General features: G+C 40.9%; 1 protein-coding gene across 1 annotated transcript in view; it reads left to right on the plus strand.

Annotated features, from left to right (window-relative positions):
• The window catches only part of SGIP1 (SH3GL interacting endocytic adaptor 1), a 113,113-nt gene that overhangs the window by 47,201 nt on the left and 52,041 nt on the right, over positions 1-13,871 (plus strand). Inside the window, exons 14-15 of the mRNA XM_063299857.1 lie at positions 8,903-8,977; positions 11,158-11,613. Coding sequence (XP_063155927.1) covers positions 8,903-8,977; positions 11,158-11,613 — 531 coding nt within the window. The remainder of the gene's footprint in view (positions 1-8,902; positions 8,978-11,157; positions 11,614-13,871) is intronic.

The following is a 13,871-nucleotide window of genomic DNA, read 5'->3' on the forward strand; positions in this document are numbered from 1 at the left end:
TACACCAAACTGGATCACAAGTATAGTAAGCAATAGCTATATAAGCTCTAATAAAAATCAAAAGATTGATGAAAAGCTGAATAAAATTTGTTACACTTTTTAATACAAGCTAGTTACACTGGTGATGGAATATGAAATTGTCTTTCATAAAAAGTTTACAGAAGTCATCCTAAGTGTCTACTGCATGTTTCATATATCACAATGAATGGGTGCAAAATTGAGTTATTCTCCTTTTACATACAAGTAGCAGTAACAGGATATATAACTTGCAGCTGAGATAATCCATAGCCAGTTTGGGAAATGTATCCTAAGCATCTTTTAGATTGCAGCAAGCACACGTAGTGTGATTGACATCTGATAATTTCTTTCAATGCATTCATTCTTTCCACAAGATTGCCTTGAGTAGTTTTGGTAGGGGGCAATATAGAAATATTGTAATAAATATGATTATGATTACACACTTAAGTATGACCTTTTGAAATGCTTAAAAAGCACTTTATGCTTTGGTTGGATGTTTTACTGTAAAGACTTAAAAATTATTATAAGAATTATGAAGGCAGGGCTTCTCAATCATTAACCCCCTTTTCTGAAAACAAATCTTCCCCAGAGATTTGACTTGCTCCGATATTATTGTGATTTAGGATGTCAACTAAAACCTAACTATTTAAGCAGACCTTTAAGGGGGAGATGAATTAAGAGAAATTCCTTCTGTGTAAGCACATCTAATTTATATGGGTCTTTATGATTACTCAGCATAGGAATATTTTATTATGGAATGTCATTCATTTGGTTGGTTATTTTTCATTGTTTTACATATGGTAGAACTGTAAATTGCTCATAGTAAGTTGCCAGTTGGAGCTGTATATAAGCCTAGTTAATTCATTCATTCATTAAAATATTAAAAGGAGTGTGGAGTAGTAACTTAAAAAAAATAGCAAGGAAGAAACTGAAGATCAAGCATATTAAATCCCACATAGTTTCTTCTTAATTTGTGTATGATAAGGCTATCCTTTCTTGGCAAATACTGCAAAATCACTAAAGCTTCATCTCTACGTGCCATGCCACTGTACAGCTTCAGTCAAAGATTCTTCTTAATACACTACCAATATTACATATCAGGAGGTTAAACAGAAGAGAAATTCATCAAAAAACAGAAGACAAATTTATAAAAATGGCTATGTTCATTTTAAAATGTATATTATTTAATAATAATCTCTATGTCTCCCTATTAATGTATATTCCCAATTTAAGAAAACAATTCAACTAACTTCTCTTTTCAAAATAAACTCATAGACCAGTATGCTAATTATTTCCGTAATTCTGACTCCACTGTCCCAGAATGACAGAGAGGACAAGATTTAAACTTCTTCTCTTCTTGGATTCACTGAAAAGATATCAGGTTGAATGCATTGCTTCTATTCTCACTCAGCGTGGACCTTCAGCTTCTTGAGGCTAATGCTTCCTTAGCTGGGTATCTCAGCTTCCTTCTGCTCCATTTCTTCAGGAAAAGGATGTAGGCAAGTTGTCACAATTGTTTCTTCTTGTAGCTAACTGGCTTATGCAGTTGCACTGGATAGAAACGGTCCAGGAAAATCAGGATGCTACCTATTCAGTTCTGTCCAGCTGGTGAGGACTGGTTGTTAATTTTTTTCCTAGGGTAGGGGGCCTATCCACGTGACTTTTGGTGGGAAATATTGGGTAGCATATTGAGCAGTGGCAGAGTCCTACTGAAGGCACCTGCTACTGTCAGCACAGGAGCATCAAGGAGAAACATGAGGCAGGGAGTGCTCCCCCCTTGAAGAGAAGAGGAGGAGGAGATCACCCCACACACAGAGGGAAGCCATCTCTGAGCCTCCCATTGTGTCAGCCTTCCCAGGTAGACCAGACAGGAAACACGACCAGATGAGCTAATTCTGTCATGAGTACTGATGGTGAGCAGGAGGGGGCCTCTATCCAGGGGGGGAAATGCATGCGTAGTACTGAGGAGTTAAGCAGCCATTCAAAGAGACAAAGATCAGACCCGCCTTAACCTTTGGGGTTTATCTGTCTGGGTTTTTCCCACGCTTCTTCAGTTTGTTAGGATTTTCTGTCTAATATAGCAGTAATAAAGCACTAGAGACCTATTCCTTGTCTCAGCGTGGTTCCTGGCTGTTAGGACATCAATCCTAACAAACTCCCTACTCCCATTGAAAGAGGGAGGAACAAAAAAAAAAAAAAAGGAAGACATTTGGGAAAATGTCTTCAGAGAACCAGGAAATTTGGCAGGCCATCCAACAACTGGCAGCAGCATTGCAACAACATCAACAGCAAGTAGATCTCCAGATCAACACATTACAAGCAGCCATGCTACAGCAGTTACAGCAACCAGCTCCAATTAACCCACAACCAGTGCCAGTAGCAGCAGCTCTGCCAGTAGTCTTGAGATCCCAGGGCAGTCTACCAGAGAAGTTTGGAGGAGAAGCAGGACAGTTGAGAACCTTTCTCACAGTGCACAATGTTTTTCGACAGCAGACTGGCAGAGTTTCCCACAGACAGAACCAGAGTCACCTTCATTTTAAGTCTGCTAAAGGGCCCAGCAGCCAAATGGGCTATTCCCATGGTGGAGAACAACGACCCAATTCTCAACGACTACCACAATTTTCTGGCAGGGTTCCGAGCACACTTTGACGACCCGATCAGAGAGGTCACTGCCAGCCGGGAAATTCAGAAGCTCAAGGAAGGCAACAAGAGAGTGGGAATCTACATTGCTGATTTCAAGCTGTTAGCAGGAGATCTGGACTGGAATGAGAGTGCCTTGAAAGACCAATTCAAACAGGGGCTGGATGAAGAAATTAAAAATGAATTAGTGTGCCAGGGAACACCAGCTACCCTAGAAGGTTTATATCAGCTGTCTGTGGTCATAGACGCCAGGCTAGAAGAGCTCAGACAGATGCAGCTGGGGAGAAACAGGGGCCTCAGGGTGCTTCCAGGATTTCCAGCTCTCTCCACAGCATCTCTTTACTCAGGACCAGAGGAGCTGATGCAGATCGGGGCAAGCAGGAGGCTTATTTCCAAGGCTGAGAGACAGAGAAGGAGAGAGAGAGCCCTCTGTTTTTACTGCGGAGTCCAGGGGCACATGGTGAGAGCTTGCCCAGCAAGAAGCCAAGCAAATTCCGTAAGAGCCCCAGGGCAAGCAGCAGAACCAAGAGCCACCTCCACCTCGACTTCCAACCAGGGAAACTCCGTTGGTCTCCGTCCACAGAGCTCAGCAGGGAGACCATCAATCAATTAAGAAGGGCTCGTTCCGAGGATTCCAAGCAATCCTTTTACTACTTACCAGTCATAATGCACGTAAACCCAGAGCACCAGGTCAAGCTAGAGGCCCTCGTGGATTCCAGAGCTTCCACCAATTTTATTGATGTACAGACTGTACAAGACCTCAACATCCCAACCATAGAATTGCCACGTCCCATAGAAGTTGAGACCATTGACGGCCAGCCCCTCAAGGCAGGGCCAATTAGAAGTTTCACAGAACCTTTGCAACTAACAACGGGAGACCACACTGAGCGGATCCAACTTTATGTTACTGCATCACTTAGTCCTGGGCACACCTTGGCTGAAGATCCACAACCCATTGTTGAACTGGATTATGGGAGCAATCTCCTTCCCAGCTAAGAAATGCCAGCACCATAAGATTCAAGCCGCTCTCCTCTCTCCAGCAACCAACGAAGCCATGGAAGCAGGGGGGGTCCAGCTGCCAGCCAAGTATGCAGATTTCGCAGATGTTTTCAGCCAACAAGAGGCCACAGCACTACCCCCCCCATAGGGACTGTGATTGCACCATTGAGTTGATACCAGGAACCAAGATTCCAGCAAGGAAACAATATCCCACGTCCCCCAAGGAACTAGCCACCTTAAAGGATTACTTGGATTCTAATCTCCAAAAGGGTTTCATCTGACCATCTACTTCCCCAGCATCTGCTCCTACCTTCTTCATACCAAAGAAGCCTGACCCGTTGCCACCGGCAAACCAGGAGGCACCCATGAGAGTGGTACACGATTTCAGTTCCCTCAATAAACTCACGGTAAAAGAAAATTACCCACTCCCACTAATATCTGATCTGCTGGATTGCTTACAGAAAGCACGCATTTTTACTAGGTTGGACCTCAGGAATGCGTACAATCTGATCCGGATGAAAGAGGGGCATGAATATCTGACTGCCTTCGATACCAGGTTTGGTAAATTTGAGTACCTTGTTTTGCCCTTTGGCTTGTCTAATGCAGGAGCCATATTTTCCCGATTTATGAATCAAATTTTCTCTGATTTACTAGATAAGTATCTAGTCATTTATCTAGATGACACGTTAATATTCTCTGACGATGCTACAACTCATGTAACCCATGTACGTAATGTCTTACAAAGACTGAGAGAGAACAAGCTGTTCACCAAGCTAGAGAAGTGTGCCTTCGATTTAACTGAATTACATTTCCTGGGCTATAAAATATCAAGAGAAGGCATATCCATGGATCCTTCTAAGGTCCAGGCAATTCTCTCTTGGCAACCCCCCCAAAATGTGAAAGAGGTACAAAGATTTCTAGGGTTTTGCAATTTTTACAGGAGATTCATAAATAAATTTAGTGACAGGGCTAAACCCCTCACACAGCTTTTGAAGAAAGGATCAAAATTCATTTGGGGGGAGAGAGAGCAAGCAGCCTTCCAAGAATTTAAGCAACTCTTTGCATCCTAGCCACTTTTAAAGCACCCTGATCCCACGAAGCAATTCATAATGCATTCAGATGCTTCAGATATTGCCATTGGTGCGGTTTTATTGCAATATACAAACAAAACCGAGAATACATTGCTTCCTTGTGCATTTTTTTTCCGCATGCTCTCACCAGCAGAGAGAAACTATGATGTTTTTAACAACGAGTTGCTAGCAATTAAAGCAGCATTTCAAGAGTGGAGGCACTGGCTAGAAGGTGCAACCTTTCCTGTGAAAGTTTGCACCAATAACAAGAATTTACAGCTTCTACAAAACACCAGATCCCTCACCCCACGCCAAATCAGATGGAGCCAGTTTTTCTCCCGTTTCAATTTTGTTATTTCTTATGTTCCCGGGGCGCAGAACTGTTTGGCAGATGCCCTGTCTCGATCCATTCAGGCAACCCCTGCTACTCACCAGGAGGTGCAGGCTACTATATTACAACCTCACAACTTTCAGCAGTCTATGAGGGGGAACCAGACAGAGATTTTAGCAGCAGGCAGACAAGCAGAGGACCTATTTACAAGAGTCAGAGCTCAGCAGCAACAGGACCCGTATACCAGGGCCAGGATGGATGACCTCCAGAGGGGCCCGCAAGACACTGCCTCCCCCTTTAATGTGGAGGCAGGAATCCTCTGGCATAGCGGGCGATTATACATTCCCCCCTCATTGAGGGAAGAAGTACTGAGACTTTGCCATGACCATCAAACGGCAGGCCACGGAGGTGTTTTCAAAACTCTCCATAGAGCTCTGAGAGACTACTGGTGGCCTAGGATGACTGCAGACATAAAGGGCTACGTGGCTTCTTGTCAGACCTATAGACGAGCCAAACCTCTCCCAGGGAAGCCCACAGGACTCTTGCAACCCCTATCCCACCTCCAGTAGGCCGTGGGATACAATCTCCATGGATTTCATCACTGATTTACCCCCAGTCCAGGGGCTGACTTCCATACTAGTGGTGGTGGATCTTTTCACAAAAATGGTGCATTTTATTCCTTGCAAGGGCCTCCCATCTGCGCAAGCCACAGTGCAGTTGTTCATGGACCATGTTTTTAGGTATAGAGGCATGATAAATCACTTGGTGAGTGACAGAGGCCCTCAGTTCACTTCCAGGTTCTGGAGGGCGCTTTTCCAGTCATTAGGGGTCCAGATCCACCTATCATCATTGCATCATCCGGCTAATAACGGGCAAGCTGAGAAAATTAACCAATGGTTACAGCAGTATCTCAGGTGTTACACCACTTATCAGCAAGACAATTGGCCAGCCCTGCTCCCCATGGCAGAATTTACTTATAACAACTCTGTGCAATCCTCTACCAAGATGTCTCCTTTCCAAGCACTCTATGGGGTTAACCCTCAGGTGTTGCCCACCTCCTCCCAGCAGGGAACCGTTCCAGCCACGGCTGATTTTCTTAAAGAGCAACAAGCCTCACAGGAGTTGTTAAAGGAGCAGCTGAACAGGGCAAAGAGTGCTTACAAGAGAGCTGCAGATGCTCACAGACAAGAGGGGCCAGCAATTGCGGTAGGAGACAAAGTGTGGCTCTCTACCAAGTTTTTGACCTCTACCAGGCCCTCCAAGAAGTTGGACTCTAAGTTTGTGGGCCCTTTCACTGTGGTACAGCAGATAAATCCAGTGGCTTATCGCTTAAAGCTGCCAGCATCCATGAAAATCCATCCAGTCTTTCACAGAGCCTTGCTAGCCAAAAACCCTCCCCCAAGTACCTTATGATCGCAAATGCCCCCCCCCCTCCAGTAATTGTGGAGGGGGAGGAGGAATACGAAGTCATGGAAATTCTGGACTCTAGGAGGAGGGGAAGGGGCATCCAATATTTCATACACTGGAAAGGGTACCCTGAGGAAGAGTGCACGTGGGAGAATGCTAGAGATGTGCATGCACCAACGCTGGTTCATTGATTCCATCAGCTTTTCCCTCACAAGCCCAAGCCTCGCACTCTACCAGATATTCCTCACTTGACTGAGCAAACAGAGGAATCCCAAGCAGAGGAGTTTGTAAGTTGGCAACCTCCACCCCCGCCTGAGGCTCTGAGGCCAGAGACAGTGGAGGAGGGAGAGCCGCAGCCCTCCACCTCGGGATTGCATTTCCCAAGGGGGAGGGGGGAAGAATCTTCTAATTATCTAGCTATTTTCCAGCAGCAGCCACCTGGGCCAGAAGCGTTATCAGACCTGGAGAGCAGCACTGATTCGTCCTTGGAGGAGTTTTCCTTTGAAGAATTTCCATCGTTGCCCAGTTCCCATGGGAGCTTAGAGGGGGAGATGGACTCTTATGAGACATCTGGAAGGGAGGGGGTTGAAATGGAATGTGAATCTGGAGGGGAGGGTGATGTCATGAATACTGATGGTGAGCAGGAGGGGGCCTCTATCCAGGGGGGAAAACTCATGCGTAGTACTGAGGAGTTAAGCAGCCATTCAAAGAGACACAGATCAGACCCGCCTTAACCTTTGGGGTTTACCTGTCTGGTTTTTTTCCCACGCTTCTTCAGTTTGTTAGGATTTTCTGTCTTATGTAGCAGTAATAAAGCACTAGAGACCTATTCCTTGTCTCAGCGTGGTTCTTGGCTGTTAGGACAAATTCTACTTTATTGTAAGGCTACCTTAACAGAATCTTGCAAGTCTGAAAGTACAAATCTCCTGCCATCTCCTTTACAGCCTGAGAAGTTAGGGAGGGTCCCTTCTGAGCCTCTTTCTCCACCTATTATGCAGCTGCGGGCTATGCCCTCTCTTATCTGACCATTCCCTAGGCAGCATCTCTTCGCCCTGGTTCTCAAGGTCTTTCTCACATACCATTTCACATTGGTCAGCTTGCCCCAGCCATCTCAGCTCAGGAACCAGTTGTTGCCTAATTTAGACAAAAGCACACTCTAGAACCTCCCCCCCCCCTACTTTTGCCTTCAGTAAATGTAACTAACCCCCTGCTTCTTCTTCTGATCTACAGTGTTAAACTCAGAGAGGTTTTTAAATCCCATATCAAAACTTGACTTTTGGAATCTTCTTATATAGAAAAAAGTCTTATATGGCCTACTGAGATTTTGTTTGAGAATTACAACACAATTACTGGCAATTGGCAAGATGCCAAAAAAAAGGGGGGCTCAGTCATGAAATAAGCTGAAGACTGAGCAAACTGTTTTGTTCTCTGAGATGATATTTCTATTCAAATTATTCTTTCAAGTATTAAATCAATAACATATATAATTTTTCATAATCTTTTAAACACAGGATTCTTATATTCCTCATGTGAAAGACATCAATTGATCCATAAACACCATCTAACAGATTAACGTATTATTCTATGCTGAAATAGCAAAAGTAGCCCTAACTTGTAGCACAAAGGCAACTTCACACAGATCTGCAATTAATATTTGGTAGTATTCTGCAGTCCCTAGGAATTTAGCCTTTTCTTTGTTGATACTTCTGATTTTTTTCCCAATCCTGCTGTCTTCAAACACACACACAAACACACCAAGCTGTGCTAACTATCAACTGAGTAAATAGCTACAGGCCATTTTCCTCTGACGTAAAAGCCCAGTTAATTTTCTTATTGAAATTTCAGATTTCTTATATATCAATAATGGAACTACATTTGACTCCAGAATGGAGGTTTTTTTTTTTCCCCTTGTATTCTGCTTGTTGTCTTCCCTCCCTCCCTTTCTCTCCTTCTGACTCTCATAAAGCTTTCCACAGTTAGTAGCCCTTCAACATGTTGGGACCGCAACACCAGAATGCTCAACTGAACAGGTTAAGCTTTCTTGATGTTGTGGTCCAAGCAAAGCTGAATGCCAATTAAATTATAGAAAGTTGCCTTAGACATAAAGAATGAATTTGCACAACACTTAGCTTTATGGATTCCGTATGTTCATATGTAAAAGCATGAACAGTACTTTACTAATGAACATAACTTTTTTGCTTCACATCTGTTCCCCTTGTTCCCCCACAAAGAAACACTTCTGATGGTACAGATACTCTGTAAAAAATTATGGAATGTTATTTAAGGGGTAGAAGCAGAAGGTAACAACTGGTAGTCTTGCACAAGTGGAAATGAACTCTCTAGATTGCAGCTATCTCTAGATGAGATTGAATTATCAATTTCTTTGTTGATGAGCTTTGTCCATCCTTTTCTTTAAAATATTCCTTTTATTTTACAGCACCTCCACCACTTCCACCCAAAAGCATTCCAGCTACACCTCCCCACACTGGTTCTCCTTTAACAATTGGAGTAGGTAAGAATATTTGACACAGATAGTTACTATGTGTAATACCTGTATATTATGCTGCAAAATAATGATGAGCTTGTTTAGTATACGTTATGACCCTTTAATATGAACTGAATCTGAATGTCATAACCATTTCTTAATAATATTATGCATACATAATACCTATGCATTTAATATTTCCATTCACCAAATATTCTAAGCAGATTTTCCTTTTTAGATATAAAAAATCTGATGAAGCATTATGCATTATCTTCTAAAACCCTTGAAATTTTGAAATACTTCTGTTACCTATGCTGTATTAAGTATTAAACATAATTTGAATGTTTTTTGGCAATTTTATCGGTAGGCTTTTGTTTACTAGATTCAGTTTTGTATAAGAAAAGAAGTTGGGAAACTTAAATATGTTTGTCTTGAAACTCAATGCATTTAGGGATTCTTTTGTTATCAACAAGAGGTCTTGCTGTACAATGAAAATAGCATTGAATTATGCAGTTCATATAAAACAGTGATTTAATGTAATTAAGATAGTGGGATCTGATGGGAAGAAGAAAGATCATAAGCTGTTTCTCTGTAACACAAGGGAGGAACTAATCTTTACAAATCCTTCCTCAGACTATTTTCAAAGTGTCCCCATCCCTGGGAAATGATGAAGCTGCAGAGCAAAACGGTGGGTGGGAAAGTCCTATTTTATGAATGAGAATCTTAGATGAAAACTAAGGATCTCAGCCACTGTGGCTCAAAGAAATACTGCAAATGAACATTTAGCTATATGTTCTCACTGGGAAACAATGGGTGCCAACCAGGATTATCTGGGATTCATAGGTATATATACCTATACATAGACTCCAAAGATGGCTTCTGAACAGATGAACAGCATATGGAGCATAACATTTACTTTTTGTCATGCATACAAACTCAGTTTTTTAACATTTCTTTACAAACATATATAACATTTTGAATTAGAGTTTTTTTTCTCTGTTCATCAACATTTCATTTTTATTTACAAGCCCTATGGTATGTGGTTACCTCCCTTGTGCGGCACACTTTGAAAGAAAAGTAGAGTACAAATATAATAAAATATTTAATGATCATGTTTCTCAAATGTAGCCTTCTCCAATCTGGAATACTGCAATGGGGGTGGGGGATTGAATGAAAAGTTAATATAATTTTGCTTTCCTAAAGAAACTTGGCATTTTGGTTATATATACCAGAGTTATATATACAAAAGTTAGGTTCCAATAATGAACATATCTGCGATCCAGAGCTCTTCACATATGGAATATTCTTCCCCTTTTCTATGAAAAGAAAATAGTTCTAGAATTGTTTTCTATTAGATATGCAGATTTGCAAAATTGTGACCATTTCTGGTAAAATGGAGGGGGGGTATCTATTGTTGTCATTGGGAATTAAATTTGCTTAACTTTTGTTGGATAATGACTAATTACAGGGCTTAACACATATACTGAACTTTAAGCATTTTCTTTCACAGAAGGAAAAGAATTTAGAAAGCATTTATTTAATTTCAGATTATCCAAAACACTGCAAATTAGTAATGCAACAGTTAATTGAATATAGCAACCATTAATTTAATACAATGTTTTACAAAACCCTTTTTCAGCAAAAATCTTTTCCTGTCCCTTAACACATTTGCTGTGAAAAGTTCTGCTACATTTACTAAAATTTATTGGGCATTAATGATAGTTCAACTCAAGAATAGAAATGTATTATGAATGATATTCTTTTTGCTTTGCTAAAATAATGTCACAATGCATATTACATAATCCAGTGCATTATGGAGTATTTTCAGCATACATGTTCATATGTGCACATACTTCACCATGTTTAAATTTTGGGTTTCTTCTAATATTTAGTAATAAAGTCACAGTGTCAGTTGAGTTGTCTAAGTAATTTTCTCTATCAATATATAACATTTGATATTTGATTTTGAAAGAAGAATGCAATTTACATGGAATGTACTTCAAAGATAAGTATACCATACATTTCACATGTTATATGGATACCTGTACACAAGCTATGTTCTCAAAAGCACCTTTTAAATATGTTATCAAAATGTCTTTGTGCTAGAATGTAGCTAATTTTCAAAGCCCCATACATAAGTAGAGCATTAATACAACTTAACTGTACAAGTTGATGTTAAAGTTTGAAATCAACTACTTTGACCACAGGAAATGACCAGACAGCAACAGAGGTCAAAAGTGACAAACTACCATCAATCAATGACTTGGACAGCATTTTTGGCCCAGTATTATCCCCCACGTCTGTTGCTGATAACGTGGCGGATAAATGGATCAGTTTTTCTGATCAGTCCCCGGAAAACGTAACTCCAGAGGTGACTTCAAGGGAAAAAGTGGTGTCCCCACCTGTGGCATCAGAAATCCCAGATGAGCCTCCAGAGGCTGAAATCTCTCGCAATGTTCCATCTCCACTCAATTTAGAAGAGGTTCAGAAGAAATTTTCAGAGCAGACCCACGTTAAAGATGATAACTTAGCACCAGCAGCATCTCCTAAAGATTTTGGGGTGGGACAGAGAGCAACACCACCTCCCCCTCCACCTCCTACCTACAGGACAGTGGTGTCATCACCCGGACCCAGCTCTGGCGGTGGCACAGGAAGCACCAGTGGTATGTCTAAACAGCTTTGAGTGTGCTTCAGTGTGGCCATGAATGCTGCCGTGTGAACCCAAAAGCCTTTTAGCTACTTAGTTGTTGTTTTTTTTGCTTTTAGCATCAATCATTCCCTTTTGTTTGATTGTACTGTGCCCAGTGGCCTTTTTTTTTAATTCCGTGCTCTTGTGATCCAACTTAACTGTGAATCCTTGACAGTATGTTTTATTTTCCTACCATTGCTGAATGTCTAATTGTTGATGGAGAGCTTTATGTCTTAAGTACCAAGTAAAGGTGGAAATGTACTATCTTTAATCAGGAATGCTCTAAATTTATCAAAGCTCTGAATCAAGAAATGAAGTATTTTATTTTACTTTTGGCAATCTTCTTCGGGAGGAAAACATAACCAAAGACTTCATATTTTGTCAAGTTACCACAGATTCTTCTTGATCTTTTTGCAGAAAAAAGGAGTTTAATAGGCTTTTCCCCCTTCGTCTATACGATTCAGGACTGGCTACTTCTATGATCAGTAGTCATGAAAAAACAGTTTGATATCACTTAAACAGTAGCAGGAAGGATCACATTTGTCCAGGAAATACTTCCTATGCTTCTTATAGAAAGCATAACTATAAGCATATACGTATGTATTAAGTCCTTAAATGAAGGAAGATTTCTTTCTCTCAAGGCCTGTATCCACTGTAGTGATCCTTTTCCCGCCACAGAATGGTGCCAGCAAATGATACAGGAAACATTAAAGACAGGGATTGGTGGACAGCCTTGGTTTTGTTTTCCTCTCCTCCCAACAAACATCATCAACCAGTGGAAAAACATCTACCAGTCGCTCTACTTAACATGGGATGGGGATGTGGGGGGATGCACATTTTGATTGGCATTCAAAAGGGGCCTGGCAATTGGCTTATATCAGCTGACAGGCTCTTTTTTTTTAAACATGGGTTTGGCGCTATTCCAGAATAGCACTAAACCCTTCATGAAAAGCAGCCCAAAAATCAGCCAACAGGTATGGAAGAGTTATACTGTTAATCAGCAGAGAAAGAGCGAGTTTTCTCTTTCCCGCTTCACTGTGCATCTAGATTTGAAATTGGGGGGGGGGTGACAAAAACTCATGGTCCGTATAGTCCTCAGGAGTTGAGCTCAATTTAAGAGAGATCATACTTTAATCTTAATAACTCCAACAGCAAATACTACATAATGCTGTTTCATTGGAGGCAAAAATATGGATATAGCAGATTATTATAGTGGCCCAAGAAACAAAGATGGGTAGCATAGCAAATTATTTTAGTCCCCATGAAGTCTATTCATCCACTTCTGAAGCTGTGGTTTCTAGATGCCCCAAATGACATCAGTGAAAACTCCTGTTGTTTGTGATGACAAAATATCTTTAGCTATTCTAGGATTATCAGGCGCTCCACAGGAATTTAGCAGGATAGAAAAGGATTTAAATCTCCTCTTGTCATCACAAAGAAGCCTCCCTTAAAGTGACTTTTTTAAAAATAACACATACAGTTTTAAGTGCTACATTTAAGTTGGGTTTGAATGTAATAGCCAAATGACAAACTCTTGGTACAGTCCTCTATAGTTTTCAGTACAACAATAAACAAGCTTTTCTTGGTGGCGGGGGGGACATTTTGGGCTGCTTTCCCTACACTTTTAAAACTTTCTAATGTTTCCTAATGTATTCTGGAAGTAGCTTACCAAAAAAAAATGAAGGATGGAAGTGAAACATGCATCCTATTATTTCTACAACCAACAATCTCCCGTTGTAACTAGAAACAAAGGTTACTGTCCAAAGACCACTTACATGGGAATAATTTCTTGACCGTGTCAAGTAACTTCTTTTGGGCAACATATGCTTTGTGTTTTTCTCTGGCTCCCAATTCAGTTTTGGAAGGAAGTGAAAACTATATATTGCATAATTACTGATAGGAAATCAGCAATGTGTTCCGTTAAGATGAGACTGAAGAATTCTCTTTTGTCTCAGATAACCCCTCCTTGCTGATACTTACTTAATCCCTATTTTCAAAGAAAATGGCTTGTGTGGCAAGAGGGGGATTTTAGAGAGGGTAATAGAAAGAGGGAGTGTATTCAAAACCTATTTTTAGGCAAAAAAAATGTCTAGGGGTCTTAGAAATCCTCAATTGTTATTTTTTTTTTCCTTAATAGCAAATTTCATCATTACTATTTTTAGCAAACAAAGTAAATGCTATTATTATTCTTTAAAATTACCATTTCCTTTTAAAGCAAGGAATGGCATTATA

Source organism: Candoia aspera, chromosome 3 (assembly GCF_035149785.1).
Source record: "Candoia aspera isolate rCanAsp1 chromosome 3, rCanAsp1.hap2, whole genome shotgun sequence".
In the NCBI taxonomy this organism is placed as follows: domain Eukaryota; kingdom Metazoa; phylum Chordata; class Lepidosauria; order Squamata; family Boidae; genus Candoia; species Candoia aspera.